This window comes from Episyrphus balteatus, chromosome 4 (genome assembly GCF_945859705.1).
Source record: "Episyrphus balteatus chromosome 4, idEpiBalt1.1, whole genome shotgun sequence".
In the NCBI taxonomy this organism is placed as follows: Eukaryota; Metazoa; Arthropoda; class Insecta; order Diptera; family Syrphidae; genus Episyrphus; species Episyrphus balteatus.
The window spans coordinates 26,691,354-26,706,937 of record NC_079137.1 but is presented as its reverse complement, the minus strand read 5'-3'; the positions used below and the strand labels follow the sequence as shown (position 1 = coordinate 26,706,937).

Here is a 15,584-nt window from a genome sequence, read left to right as displayed (position 1 = left end):
CAACAACAAATAAAATAAAATGAAAAAAATGTATTGTATTTTATATTGTATATATTGTGAAAATTTCGTTTGCTAAAATTAAATAAAAAAAAACAGTTTCAGTGAAAAAAAAAATAAATCTTGTTCTTTTTTGGTCGCAAATGCGAAACGTCATCCCTTTTTTGTTCCTCTTTCTAGTAGGTTTTCGCTGCTCCGACTCGGGTCCGACTTCGGCTCCGTTTTCTCGGAATGGAGATTTTCACCACACCAATACATATGCAATCGACTTCGCGGTGATTATAATTTCCATACTAATTTGAGCCGCCTTCGGACCACTTTCTGATCCGTAACCGAGGTCGGACCTGTTTGCTTGAAGGGAACTGGTTAAAAAAAACGCCTCGGGGCTTAGCGAGAAAAATTGGCAGCACTGCATACTAAATGTTCCGAAATCAGCTGACACAAAAAAATATAAAGTTGTCATATTTTTCGCTTTTGGGGTTTCTTGTGTGCTTTTGAAGAAAAAAAGTTTAACTAACTATTAAATAAATATTTAAAATAATAATTGTCATTCCAAACATCATTTTTGATGTTTTTAAACAAATTCTAAACAATTTACGAACAAGTTAATTTGGTAGCACAGATTTAAATCTGTTGAAAAAGTTAAGCCCAGAGAATTCTCCGGGCTAAACAACTAAGCCCAAGGGGATAAAGTGGTGTTGCATTTAACATGTAAATTGCTTAGCCCCGACTGCGTTTTTTTTTGTCCAGTTAAGACCGGTGGTAATAAAAAACACACCTATAATAAGGTAATATATTCCGAACGTTGTCAAAATTTGTTTGTCAAAAATGGGCACCAATCTGTCAGGTCGACCTTTAATTTTTATATTTCAATCGCAGTAAACAGGAAATTTGTTTTTGTTTTAATTTATAAAATGTCATTTAAAAATATTATAAATTGAAAAATAACAAATTGTCTTCGTGTTTCATCGCGGAAAATGGTAAATAATTGTTTAAAAATTAGTGGTGTGCGTGGTTTAAGAATTCGGTAGCTGACATTGGTCGCCAAAGTGTCATGTTTTGACAATCTGGCGACCAATGTCAGTTCGGAATATAATATATCACAGTACACATAAAAAGGTAATATATTCCGAACTGACATTGGTCGCCAGATTGTCAAAATATGACACTTTGGCGACCAATGTCAGCTACCGAATTCTTAATTGTTTAAAATACCGACGAAAAACGCACAAAAACCGATAAACCACGCACACCACTAATTTTTAAACAGTTATTTACCATTTTCCGCGATGAAACACGAAGAAAATTTGTTATTTTTCAATTTAAGGCTTGGCCACACCGGAGGGTATGCGGTAGCGGTACGGGTAGAGGTAACGGTACTTGTATGAAAAAAATTCCAAACTGACATATCAACGTTCAGATGTGGAATTTTTTTCATACAAATATCGTTACCGCTACCCGTACCTCTACCGCATACCCTCCGGTGTGGCCAAGCCTTTATAATATTTTTAAATGACATTTTATAAATTAAAACAAAAACAAATTTCCTGTTTACTGCGATTGAAATATAAAAATTAAAGGCCGACCTGACAGATTGGTGCCCATTTTAGACAAACAAATTTTGACAACGTTCGGAATATATTACCTTATTATAGGTCTGTTTGGGTACTGCCTAAAATAGAAATATTTTTACTTTATTCAACTTTTTTAACCCAATTCCTGTTTGGGTACTCTGAAATTGAGCATTTTTTCACAAAAAAGATGGCCGCGAGAGAGAAAATAATTTCCCCTTCTTGTGATTTTCTGCCCAAAAAATTTCGTCGGACAAAAATCTGAAATCTGTCAAAAGGTAGTGCTTTCTCTGTTTTACATATTCGGTCTTGTCGCACAACATAAACAAAACAAGCTATAAACATGGCGGTGTGGTTTTTTCTTGTGTTTAAATTTATTGCGTTTTAGTGGCTTTGTGATCAAAATATATTATAATATTCTAAGTAAAAATTATAAAAAAAGTGTTTTGATGTTTTTTGTTTCTTTATTATTTTTTTTTCAATTGGTGTTGTTTAGATTTTTTGATGAAAAAAAAAAACAAACTAAAAACAGCGGTGTGGATTTTTTTGTGTTTTTATTTTAATTTATTAAGTTTTAGTGGTTAAATGCTTAAAATATATTAATATTTGAAGAAAAAATTATAAAAAATTGTTTGAAAAAAAAATGTTTTGATACTTTTCGTTTGTTTATTTTTTTTTTCTTTGTTTACTTTTTTGGAAGCAGAAAAGTTTGAACAAAAAGCGTTTGGGTACTTTTGGACAATTTTTCTTTCTCTGAGAGGATTTCATCCCCACTCCTCAAAATTTGACAGGTTTCATATTTTTGTACAAAAAGAACCCAAACAGACCTTATGTGTACTGTGATAATATATTACCTTTTTATGTGTACTGTGGTTGGACCCTTCAATTTTTCTTTTCCAACTGTACTCTTGCTCACGAAAACATAACCAATGCGAACTTTCCCTATAACAACAACATCAAACTTTTTTTTGACATTTTATCTAAAGCTTCATGCAAGCTTCATGACGTTATAAAAGCTTAAACGGTTTTGGTCATAAACAAAAAATACCAAGACTGGAAACTCGGCGGTCAACTGACGTTTGCCTACAAGCTGCGAGGTGTGGTGAATGTCGTGAACCTATCGTTGTGTTCGTGTCAAATGTGTGGTGAATGTCGTGAATCTATAAATGTGTGCGTGTTAACGTCATTTACCAAAGTGGTGGCTTTCACATATATTCACAGACAGCAATGTACACAAAAGGGTTTTGGGGGGAAAGACGTACGAAATTTTCCAGTCTTGGTATTTTTTGTTTATGGTTTTGGTCAAAAAAACAATTAACTTTTTTGTTTGAGATTAAGTGCACTTGTTTTTATTTACATTCTATGTGCTCTCCTTTTTTATTCTAAAATCTACGTAAATATGATGAAATTTGGAGAAAAATTCGCTAAAGCCTGGCCCGAAGAAAACTACTGTACCATGTTAACAGACATTGGCAAAAAACTGCTTGTCGATTGTTCAAAAATTGAAAAACCAAACTTCGGAGACAAGACTCTGACCGACATTGTTAATGCATCATCCAGATTTCCCATTGATGTAAGGCTTTATTCAAAATTTAAACATTGTACAGTGAATAAACTTGAAGAAATTATTATATTTCAGTTTGGTACAAATAATTGCAGAATCCAAAATCAACCAGAAGAACGCAGTCCTTTGATTATTGATCAATTGAAATCTGCCTACCCAATAATTCATGAAAGAGTCTTATATCTTTATTTGAAGTTCTTGGAACACAAATGCCAATACGGTAAATGAATGACCATAAGATGATTCATAGGTAGAATTTCACAAGATTGCATTTTGGTTTTGTTTTTGTTTTGGTGAGTGGAGTTGTAAGTTGTTGATGTTACACTCAAAAATAAACTCAAAATTTGTGTTAACGGAAAAGCAGGTTAGGTGGCTAGAGTTGCCAACTTTTTTACAGAAAGAATAGAGTATTTTGTTTCAGCGACGAAAAAAAAAGGAACATTTGAAAAAAGAAGAGTACCATTTGTTTTAAGTCTTGAAAATTTATTGTTTTGTACACATTCAAATTAAGATTCATATAAATTAAGAGTTTTTTTTGATCAAATTCAATGAAGCTCTATTCCTCTCATCTCGCCACTTCATATTCATGACCGAAAATACTCTCGCGGTGAATGCTGTAGTGGCACAAACAGATATCAGAGATACTTTGTGTATCTCTGGTTTATATCTTACAATTTTTTTTTAAAAATAAATTCATCGGGACTGTTTTTCAAAATAAATTGCCATTTTTCTGCAGTATGTTTTTGGATAAAATCAGCATTTTTTATTAACTCACTTTGAATTGAACTAATAGTATGGGAATGATTTTTTGATTATACCAAAAGCGCCAAAGAATCTAAGACCCACACTTTGAAGATGGTGGCGTTTAAGGGAAAGTACCTCAATCTCCATTATGCGGTTTTCACTATTAAAATGATTTGAATTTGGAAAAGAATTTAGTAAAGTTTGCCCTGAGGTCAGGAAGTTTTTAAAATAAAAAAGTCCGATGGAAGTGTCATTGATTTAGAAGATTTTACCCGAGTTTCGTCTTACTTTCCAATTGTGGTAGAGTCAAAAGCATTTTGTAAATAATCTATCCATAAAATAAAAATTTAATTTTTGCAATAATATGTACCTGTCGCATATATGGACAGCAAAAAGAATGATACAAAAATATTCAACAACAAGTTGAATCCGCTTATCCTTTATACACGAAAAAGGACTCTGGCTATATTCGAGGTTTTTAATACATCTATAAATCAATACATTGTACGAAAAAGTGGTTTCGAAAAAAATTTTTAAATATATATAATTTTGTTTCAGGTAACAAATGTGAAAAAGAAATATACACAAATCTTTCTATAACTGACTTTGTACAACGACTATTAACAAAACGATGCGTTTCATTCTTTGGAAAGAACGATAAGTACCTTCTTATAACAGGAGAAAAGGGTTGCAGTGGTTTTATGACGGTAGGAACGGAAGCAGAGACACCTCCATTACTTTTGAAAAATGTTTTGAGCTATGATGAAGTAAAGGTAAGGATAATATATAGTTCTAAATTTCGTAATAGGCAGTGTTGGTTTAAAATGAAATACGTGAAACAAAATTTAAGGGAATGTTGTTTCGCAATTTGAAAGCGACCGATAGAAACCTTGGGAAAAGAAATTTTAGGCGCACTTAGGCTTTTTATTTGTACATTAAATTAAGTACATAATTTGTTAAGTCTGAATTTGTTTACTGTTCATTATATTGAAAATTGCCATTGAAATTATTCTTATATGTAACCTGTCAACAGGTAGGTTCCAGGCACATGTGGAAAGAAATCAAAAATGAATTGGCATTTGTATTGATATTAATTTTATTTCGAGTGAAATTAAATGTGGAACCTAGCTGTTAGTCTGGAATCCCGCATGACTGTAGAAAGAGATAGGTCCATTATTTTCAAACTTGATGCCAAGCTTTTTTGGAGACTATCTAGAAAGTTATTTGATTATTTTAGAACCAAATTAATGGTACCTACAAGTCATACTGCTGGGAAATTAAAACAAAAAAATTTGTCTAAAAGTCTTAATAAGAGAGATCAAGCGCAGTAAAATTTTAAATGTTATAAACTACTTTTATTTTTTTTTTTTAAGTTGTGTGCGCACAGTCAGCCGACTCAAAAGTCGCGTCGGTCTGTGTGGCACAAAACAGTTTTTTCGATCGTTTAATGTTTTTAATCGGTCTGTGGATGCCAAGGCTCTTTTAAATTTTTTAAAAATTAAAGTTTTAGAAGCTTGAGCACTTGAACATTAAGAGCAAATACTTGTCAAGTCGTTAATTTTATTTTTAGATGGCTCCTTTTGAGGAGGAATTGGCCATACCTCCAGGAGTTTGCTTGTCATTTTAACTATTCAGACATGGTAGAGAATTGTGGGATCATTCGATTCTTGCACCCTAAAAACATGAACACGAAACCTTAATTTTTATTTAAGGTTTAATAAAGTTAATTTACCAACGCAAACTTAAAATACATAAACTACAAATAATGTTTCTAACGCAGAACATGGGTTGTATAAATTAATTAATTTAATAATAATAAAAAAAAAAAAACATCAAAAACATAAAAACCAATAAGGTAATATAGTGGAGTTACTAAAGCCAAAAGATTGTCTAGGAAATTCAAGGAAAAAAAATATATGGGAGTGAGGGACAATCTTCCATAGTTCAAGCGATAGATGCAATTTTCTTATTAATTGACTTCAAACACAAAAAAAAAATATTTGAACACAACGGCAACACCTACAATATTTAAATATACATTTTTTAAAAGCTAGAAGCTTAGTCATATATGTAAAATGAAAATTAAGTTAATTGAATGAACGGCTTTTGAAAGAATGGTAATTGAACTCAGATTTTTGAAAAAAAAAAATTATAGAAAAAATTTTAACATGTCGTTTTTTAAACTTGGTCGTAATATAAAATGCATTTATTTTCAAATTTTTTTGGCCGCATTTATTATGATTTCAAATTATAAAAGGAAATGTCAATATGTATAACGGTTTATGAAAAAAATTAAAAAGTATTTCATTTTCGAAGAACTTTTTTTAATAAAAGTTTTGAAAAAAAATGTAACTTATTTTTTTTTAAAGTTCAACATCTAAACATAAAATTATTTTTTATTCATTTAATAACCCTTACTGTTGAAAGTTAAATAGCAAAAATTTAAAGTTCCTATTTACCACAGTTTTTGAGAAAATGAATTATTTCAATGCAAAAATTCAGTTTTAATAAAAAAAACCATTGAAATTGAAGTAATTTTTCATTTTTTTTTTTTCAAAAGTGTGATATATTTTTCCTTTTTTTGCTTCAAAATTCAACTGATAATATTTATGGCCAAAAATTTTTTTTAAATAAATTCATATTTTATTAGAAAAAGTTTGGAAAAAAGTCATTTTAAATTTTTCTAATAACATTTTTTTTTTTTAATTCTGAGTTTGAGGACCATTTTTTCTAAAAGTCTTGATTAAATTTAGTGGATTTAAATTTAAGAGATAAGAATGAGCTTCTGGCTTTTTAAAAATGTATTTTAAAATATTGTAGGTGTTGCCGTTGTTTTCAAAATATTTTTTTTGTGTTTGAGGTCAGAATGTTAGAAAATTGCATTTATCGCTTAAACGATGGAAGATTGTCCCTTACTGCCATTTATATATTTTCCTTAAATTACCTAGAGAATCTTTTGCTATCATTTGTTTTATGAAATTTAAGCAAAAAAAATGGTTTTGTTTAAAAAAAAAAATTAATTTTAATTTTAAAAAACAATACGGCAACACCGGCAATTTTTAATCTATAGACTTCAAAGTATTTTTAATTACCTACGTTTGAAAAAAAAAATCGTCAAAATCAGAGCTGTTCGGCCGGGTTCCCTAATAATTTGCTTTAGTTACTCTACTAATAGTTTATGTGCGATATAAGAAAATTTACGGATTGAGAAACATTGATTTTGAAACAAGTTGTTGAGTTACAAATTGTTTTTTTTACTACATATATACTCATAACTTTTAAATAATAGATTTTCTAATTAAAAAGGGTAGGTTCTATTTTGTTTTCACTGATTTAACTTATGATTTTTAGCTCTCTGCATTTCTTTCTGTTTCATCACATTCGGAATTTCTTAATGATGGAAACCGCAATAATGTTGGTGTGATAGAAAAAGACAAATCCAAAATTGAACGTGCAGGTGTTGTTATAGGCTTGATTGGTGCTCGACTATCCCGTCGCGATGTAATGGAGTTCCAAGACATTGTTATTTCGAAAACTCAAAACACGATTGAAAATGGTTATGGACAAAATACTAAAAAGAACGAAACTAGACAATCCGACTATCGTCATATGTGGAAAAGTTTTTACGATGAGCCAGATTTTTCGTTTGATCAAGTAGTGAAAGATGGTAAACGATTTGGTAATTCAAAGAACATGAACGACATTTTTGATAATTTAATCATGAAAAAACGCTATGCCATCTCATTTGATACACTTCTTTTGGAGAGTGAAGCGCGATGTGCAGCTGCTGAACAGCGTGCATATATACATGTTGTTGGTATTGGATTGGGTGTATGGAAAACAGCACCGCAACAAGAAGAAATATTTTTACTAACTTTTACTGAAAGACTAAAAGAACTGCTGCCCAAACTTAATCATATATCATTTGTGCATTTTTCATGGTTTAGTATGACTAAGTGTGGGGAGTTAGAACATGGCGGAATCTTTAAAAGTGATCCACATCCTGATGGAGGGATACGAACGTTTTTGTCAAAAAGAAATCCTGCAGACAAATTGGTAAGAATATTTATTCGTAGGAAATTTATAACCTTATATATTAATCGCGGATGAATTATTGCACTGCGGATAATTTTGTATTCGAATATTAACAGCTAACAGGAGGGTGCTGATTCCGAAAATAAAATGCATACAAGTTCATAAAAACAAATTTTTTTTATTAAATTTTTTTTTATAACTAACTCAACCAAAAAACATTACGTTTGATAAAACAAATTTGGAATTAACTTAAAAAACACATATGAAGAGAGAAACTAAAAATAGAATGAAATTACCCCCAAAATATAAAAAGTAAACATTTTTCAAAAAATGGAGCTCCTGCACTGTGGGCTAGAACGCTTTTATAGCTGGAATTAATTATAGAAATTCTCGAAATAATCTAAAGTTGCAGTTAAAGCCATTAAGATGATGTCGAATGATATAATAATGATAATTTTATGGTACAACAGACACTTAAGATAAGACCAACAACAAAAATAAACGAAATATTATGTTAAATAAGGTTTTCCAATTTACAACAGATATTATTGGTATAAAAAACAAAAAAATGAGTTTTTTGAAGTTTGAACGCATCAAACTTGAAAATGGTGTCATTGAACGGTTACAAAAGTTGTTTTTACTAAATAGGGAAGGTAAAATGTTATCGCAAATAAAAAAACCGTTATTTGAAAACATTCAACACGTTTTTTTTCATCGTAAGTGGTTTTTTTGAACATTTTTCTCACTATACTTTCAGAGTTACAGCGAAAAAAGTTTGCTCTTGTAGGACATAGTTTTATAAAAAACATAATACCATATAGGCTAGCTACTTTTTAAAATTATTTCTAGAGTGTGCCTACGCGTGCCTTTTTTTTAAAGCTTAGGAACATTCGTTTTATATGAAATCGGTGCTAGTAACATACTTTACCTTAAAATTTATAAACAAAAGTTCAATATAATTACAATTTAATAGCAAGTACTATATTAGGATATATCAGTAATTGATAAACTAGCAAAATTTTCACAATCGATCCGTTAAAACAAACTCATTAAACGAATATCAGGATATAGGAAAAAGTGGACTTTTTTGTTTTTTTTTTTGAAAACTTGCTTTTCGGTTGTGTTTTTATGTATCCAATGAATGTTTTGACCTCAATTTTGAATGAACAATCATAGCTAGTCCATTTATCTATCGAATAAGACTAAAATGAGCAATATTTGAAGAAGTTGACTTTTTAATTAATTACTGCTAAAATAGCGTTATAGCCCACAGTGTCCTGGTTAGAAACCAATGTGGTTTTTAGGCTAACCTACTGATATAAATTTTTCTGTTAACGAACATTTAAAATAAGCAAAAGTTTAAAATTACTATGAACATGCTCCCAAAAATGTGAAAAACGAAAATATCTCAGAATATAGAGCTCCTAGAAAGGTATGGATGTTATTATAGTTCATGTTTTTGTTGATAATTTTATGTTTGATCTGAAGCCCATTTTAAAACATAAAAGGTAGGAAGGCTTACTGACCACAAATACATTTAGCGTAATACTTATTAATTTTTCTGGAAAGTTTGAATAAATGCTTGAAATAAGCAAAACTTAAAAATTAGTATGCCTCCACATTTGAAAAATTCAATATTTCAAAAATAGTACAGGTAAAATAGGCATTTATAAAAAAAAATTGTTACACTCATGAAACTTGGCAAAAAGTTTGCCTTTGGGATAAGAACCAAGTACAAAAAAAGTCTATAAAAAAAAGTTGGGTGGAAGGGTGTTTTTTCGCGGATTTCGCGGAGGGGGTGAAGGTCAAATATATACTGAAAAAAATTTTTTGCCGAATATCATCATGTGAAACAAGGTATTTTTTGATGCTGAATCTAATGACATAAAAATAAAGTCAATACGATTGCTCTAAGAAAAGTTATTGCCGATTAAAAACAAGGGTGCTTGTTTTTTGACTTCAACAAGTAAAATATAACCGAAACCCATGTGAAAAACATGCTACACTGATAAAACTCGGGATGAAGGTTTTAGATAGAGCAGGGACAAAGGAGTCATAAAGTTCTTTAAATTATTTTTTGGTGAGAGGGTGTTTTTTGATGGGTTAAGTTGTGTGTGAGGAAGGTATCATAACAGCTGACTTAAATTTTATTAATTTTTAAAACTTGGTGTAAATGTTTTGGTTGGTATAAATAAAATGAATCATTGGCTTTTTGGGACCAATTGCAGATTTTACTGTATCCTTTCACCAAAATTTTTTTTATGAAAACTCTTTATTCTTGCTTTCTATCCCAAAATCAACGTTTTTACCAAATTTCATTAGGGTGACCCATCATTTTTGTTTTCACATTTAAAAAAAACACCCTTTTAACCATGATATTTTTATAAACACTTAAGATTCTTGTTTCTTATATTAAAAGTAACATAATTTCTAAATTTCAATAAGGTACCACTAATATTACTCTTTTATTACATACTTTTTCAAATATACCCATTTCTTATACCAACCAAAACATTTACACCAAGTTTTAAAAATTAATAAAATTTAAGTCAGCTGCTATGATACCTTCCTCACACACAACTTAACCCATCAAAAAAACACCCTTTCACCAAAAAATAATTTTAAGAACTTTATGACTCCTTTGTCCCTGCTTTATCTAAAACCTTCATCCCGAATTTTATCAGTGTAGCATGTTTTTCACATGGGTTTCGGTTATATTTTACTTGTTGATGTCAAAAAACAAGCACCCTTGTTCTTAATCGGCAATAACTTTTCTTAGAGCAATCGTATTGACTTTATTTTTATGTCATTAGATTCAGCATCAAAAAATACCTTGAAAACATGTGTCATATGATGATATTCGACAAACGATTTTTTTCAGTATATATTTGACCTTCACCCCCTCCCTCTTGTCCGCGAAAAACACCCTTCCACCCAACTTTTTTTTATAGACTTTTTTTGTACTTGGTTCTTATCCCAAAAGCAAACTTTTTGCCAAGTTTCATGAGTGTAACAATTTTTTTTTTATTTCTTGATTTTATGTACTATTTTACCTGTACTAAAACTAAGGCTGTTTACTGAATCCAAATGCATAGAATTTAATATACATCTTAAAAAGTTGAAAATTTTTGTCCAGTGTAATCCATTTAAAAATGTATTCGAATTCTGTTCAACTCTGCGTACAAGGCAATCACGACATACCAAGGGAATTTTTTTTAAACTTGTTTTTGTTTACTAAACGTTTTTGTACATAGAAAAGTGTTATTGTTATTATTGAAATATTTCAATTACACAGCAGTAAATTTTTCAATTTTTTTTTATTTTTTATGAATAAACCAAAAAATTCTTTTAGTATGTTGTATTTAATTCAAAGAATTTCGATAAACAATTTGCACAAATAAAATTCAAATTTTTTAAAGAATTTAACATATTTCTATATTTACATAGATATCTATGTATTGTATATTGTTCATTTCTATCGTTTATATTGCTTATTTCGATTGTTTATTATGATCGAAAAAAGAAACAAAGTTTTCTTATATCATTCTACAGATAAAAACAAAGTCATACAAAATTATATGTTTTCATACTCGTCTTTTCTTTTAATTAACAATATAAATTATGTACTCATGATTTATCTTAAGTTTTTCAATACAACCCAGCGTCAACCAGAACACGAAAATGTCCTTCTTATCGTATCTTATGCGTGGGATGGAAACGCTTTACCTGGAAACGAATTTTGGATGGTTAGTTAGATAATTGAAATTCTTATTAATTTTTATTTAATTCATAAACATTTAATTTTTTACAGAAAATGCTTAAATCGACTGGAGATTCTTCAACTGCTTGCAGCACTCTTATCACTGAAATACACAATCCACACATCAATTCTCAAATGGTTTGCGGAGAAAATTTGCATTTAGCTTCAGCTAAATACGGAGTTATCCATATATCAGAGTACAGCAAAAACATTTTAAATTTGTAATTTTTGGTTTAATAATTTTAATATACTGTTGGATTAAAATTAAATTCTATCTTTTTTTCTTTTCAAGTCTGAATCTACTTTATGCTGTTGATTTGGTCTCCTTTTGGTTCTATTGGGTTTAGGCAAAAACCGTGTGTTGATTATTGTATTTGTTGATGGTACTACATCACGACGAAAAAGAAACGATATTGGTTCGTCGACTGCTTCCAATTTTATAGGTTTTGATTGAGGAGCGATCATTAAAAGATTATTATTATTATTATTATTCGTACTTCTGGTGTTATCTAACTGTACAATGCTTCGTTCGCATTTGACATGGAATTCTTTCATGCCATTGACAGCAGATTTGTCATTGTTGTTTGGTTCATTTTCTTCGGCGTGTTTTTGCTCTTCTTGCTTCTGCCAATCAAGAACATTTGTTAATAGCTTAATGTACTTTATAGACATTCGAAGAATTTCATTTTTTGATAATTTTTTATCAGGCGGGTGTGTTGGTACCAATTTTCGGAGTTCGGAGAATGCTCCCGAAACGTTTTGCTGACGCCAGCGCTCTCTAGTGTTTGTAAAAACTTTACGTACAACAATTTGCCCGTTTTTCATTATATTCCCTTCAGGTGATGTGCTTTGAACGTGAGGCTGAAGGATATTATTGCGTCCTGCAAAAGAATTTCAAAAAGGGTTCATATTTAAATTAGTGTATTCAATTTTGGTAATTTCATGTAATATTTAACGTATCTACCTTCAACATGATTGTTAAATTCTTCATCTTCACTGTCGTTTGAAAAGTCCGACATATCGCCATCAGAAATTGAATCTGTTTTTGTGTGACTGCAAAATCCACTAAGTGAAGTACTTGATCTGTTCAATATAGAAACGTCTTTAGGTGAAGTGGCGGTTCTCACGTTGCTAGTGATTATATGATCTGTTGTGCTACAAATTGAAGAAGTAGAACTGCGATCGTCATTTTCTTGCGATTCCATTCTAATATAGAAAAAATAAAATAGAATATAAAAATAGTCGGAAAGTAATGAAATCCCGCCGAACAAAATGCGTGTAACGAAATCCCGCCGAATAGTACTATTTCTGATTCTTTTTCATAAAATAACTAGTACTATACCATGGTATATACATACTTGTACAAATCTTTGTAAATTTTTAATTATTTTAATGGGAATAAAAGATGAATAAAAAAAAAATATTTAATTTTTCGACAAAATTTTGATCATTTTTGATTTGTATTCTTTCAATACCCGTTTTAAAATTCTTTTAAAACCCTGTGTCATTTTGGCACTCAATTCCACTATTCCACTAACGTAAATATTTTGACCTCAGGAACTCGAAAATTACACTAAAAAAGTTAATATGGGTAGGTTTTCGAGATACGATTTTTCAAAGTTTTTTGTCGTTGTTTTATCAATGAGTATAAACTTAGCAAAGCACTTTTCGAAAACCTTATTTGGAGCAGTATATTATTTTTTTGCCAATTAGTTACGGCAATTTTTGTTGGTCCGGTAGTTTTTGTTATTAATTGTTCATATGATCTTAGCGGAAGCATCCCTTCTGAATGGAGCCCAAACTAGGTCCATATTTTGTTGCTAAAAAGTTTTGGTTTTATTGCCATTTTTCGCTTAGTTCGTGTGAACTTAGCGAAGCACCCCCAGAATCGAAACAAACTAGGTCTATATTTTGTTACAATTTTGTTTTGCTCCTCTAGTTTTGGTTTTAGGGACCAGTTCTATCGTTGAAAAATTTAAATCATTGGAAAGCCCTGTCAGTGTAATTTAGTACTGCAGTTATCAGGTCCGTTCCACACTCAGTTTGCAACTGCCGAATTTAGTAATATTTGGTTGTTTTTGGTCAGAGTCTGTTCCCAACTTCAAAAATTGTGTAGGAGAGAGCGCTCACGAGAGAGTAAAAAATTTCCCCACCCTGACAAATTTAGCCCAAAGAATTTCTTCCGGCAGAAATATGAGTTCTGTCAAATGAAAAGTTGACGTATGTCAAACAAATAAATAAAGAAGAAAACAAATCAAATTGTAGTGATTTTTAAACTGAATCGCGTTAACGTAATTTTTGCATTAAAAAAGTGGTAATGTTTATCGAATTAAGCTTAATATATGAAATTGTGTTGTATAATGGTGTTCAACTTGTTCCAGACTTTTTGGCAGTCTTTCGTAGTTTTATTTCCTACTGAGAGAATTCTCTCCCAACTCTCATTAATTTGACAGACTGCCTAATTAGGTCTGTTCCAGACTTTTTGTGCACTAAATTAGGAAGTCTTTCAAATTAATGAGAGTTGGGAGAGAATTCTCTCAGTGGGAAATAAAACTACGAAAGACTGCCAAAAAGTCTGAAACAAGTTGAACACCATTGTACAACACAATTTCATATCTTATTAGTGCACAAAAAGTCTGGAACAGACCTATCATTGAGAGAAAAACTGACATATGAGAACAGAAAAAGATTTGAACTTTTTAGTTAAACGATTTGTGTTCTATAATAAATTGTATTTTAAGAAAGGTTTAAATTAAAATCAAGTATTTTTTTTAAGTAAAAGCATTCTATATCTCATTTTCTTCATGCTGATACCCCCTTTAACAATTTTTGTTTGCTTATTATTGCATATTATAAAAAAAATTTAATGATAGCTATAACTGGCCCCTTTTGGCATTTTTCGCTCAGTTCGTGTGAACTGTAATTTTTCAGATTTCCACGACCCACAAATACTTAAAACTTTATACTGTGCTCTTGTGAGATCTGGGCTTGAATATTGCAGTAGTGTATGGTGCCCACACTACACTTCAAATATAAATCGGATCGAATCTATTCAGAAAAAGTAAACATAATTTCTGTTTAAGTTTGAGGTGAATTTTGTTCGAGTGTTAAGTGTATACTTGCGATATTCATAGTCGTATTTAGACTCCAGTTTATCTTCTTAGACTGGGGTACATGGTACAGCCAATGTTATTTGAATAGGATAAACTCCAGTGTCCAGTCAGAAATAGCTTTAGACAGTGTCTATGAATATGGCCGAATATTTCTAAGTACCTAACTAAGTTTTGATATTGTTGTATAAAAAAATAGTTTTCAATAAAATATTTATTCTGTATTTGTTCTAATTCTATAAAGACGTTTTATATAATTCAGCTAAAAAAATAACGGAGCAAAAAACTAAAATTGCCTAGTTTGGATTCGATTCAGGGGGGATGCTTCGGAGCAACAGAATCAAAATTGCCAAAACTAATAAGCAACAATATAATAAAAAACTGCCAATTCGTTTTGCGAAAATTTCTTTGAGCACAAGTTTTTTTTACCAAAAATATTAAAATTTGAAAAAAAAAACGATTTTTTATTTCAGAGGCAATGCCCTACCTTTAATTTAAAACTGCCATACCTTGAAAAATGAAAACTTACTTCCAAAATAAACAAACAAAATGGTCAAGTGCCTAAAATATTTTATTAAAAGAATATCACCAATCGTATGAAGCGCGAAATTGATATTTTTAACTAATATATGTATAAAATTCTATCCAAAATCTTAGATCAAATGTATTTTCGAGAGGATTTTGTTTCGGAGCTTAATTATTCTCAATACTCTGCATACTTAAAAGTACGCAACTTAATTTATTTTATTAAGAAATTTTTTTTAGGAAATTAATTATTAAAGTCGTTAGAGCGGCTTTTTAAG

At 30.3% G+C, this 15,584-nt stretch overlaps 2 protein-coding genes across 3 annotated transcripts; one reads left to right on the top strand and one right to left on the bottom strand.

The window, feature by feature from the left end:
* The first annotated feature begins 2,870 nt into the window (after positions 1-2,870).
* LOC129920154 (uncharacterized) lies at positions 2,871-11,940 on the top strand. Of its 2 annotated transcripts, none has more exons than XM_056001379.1 (6): positions 2,871-3,141; positions 3,208-3,352; positions 4,435-4,649; positions 7,228-7,932; positions 11,574-11,657; positions 11,723-11,940. In XM_056001379.1, exons 1-6 carry the CDS (start codon positions 2,968-2,970, stop codon positions 11,894-11,896), a joined length of 1,497 nt encoding a protein of 498 aa, XP_055857354.1. In that variant the 5' UTR covers positions 2,871-2,967; the 3' UTR covers positions 11,897-11,940. The 2 variants fall into 2 exon arrangements, with proteins under 2 accessions (XP_055857354.1, XP_055857353.1); XM_056001378.1 differs by having other exon boundaries at positions 11,556-11,657.
* On the bottom strand, positions 11,936-13,033 carry LOC129920158 (uncharacterized). The gene is made up of 2 exons (XM_056001385.1): positions 12,636-13,033; positions 11,936-12,552 (listed from the first exon to the last, which is right to left on the bottom strand). The coding sequence occupies exons 1-2, from the start codon at positions 12,874-12,876 to the stop codon at positions 11,936-11,938; spliced, it is 858 nt and encodes a 285-aa protein (XP_055857360.1). The 5' UTR covers positions 12,877-13,033.
* Between the last annotated feature and the right edge of the window lie 2,551 nt (positions 13,034-15,584).

Bases quoted from the DNA above. Each gene is read 5' to 3' on its own strand.
- LOC129920158 (XM_056001385.1), bottom strand. From the start codon at position 12,876: ATGGAATCGCAAGAAAATGACGATCGCAGTTCTACTTCTTCAATTTGT. The intron at 12,553-12,635 runs GTAGATACGTTA...ATTCTTTTGCAG, and splicing joins ATTTAACAATCATGTTGAAG to GACGCAATAATATCCTTCAG.
- LOC129920154 (XM_056001378.1), top strand. From the start codon at position 2,968: ATGATGAAATTTGGAGAAAAATTCGCTAAAGCCTGGCCCGAAGAAAAC. The intron at 3,142-3,207 runs GTAAGGCTTTAT...ATTATATTTCAG, and splicing joins CATCCAGATTTCCCATTGAT to TTTGGTACAAATAATTGCAG. The intron at 4,650-7,227 runs GTAAGGATAATA...TATGATTTTTAG, and splicing joins TGAGCTATGATGAAGTAAAG to CTCTCTGCATTTCTTTCTGT.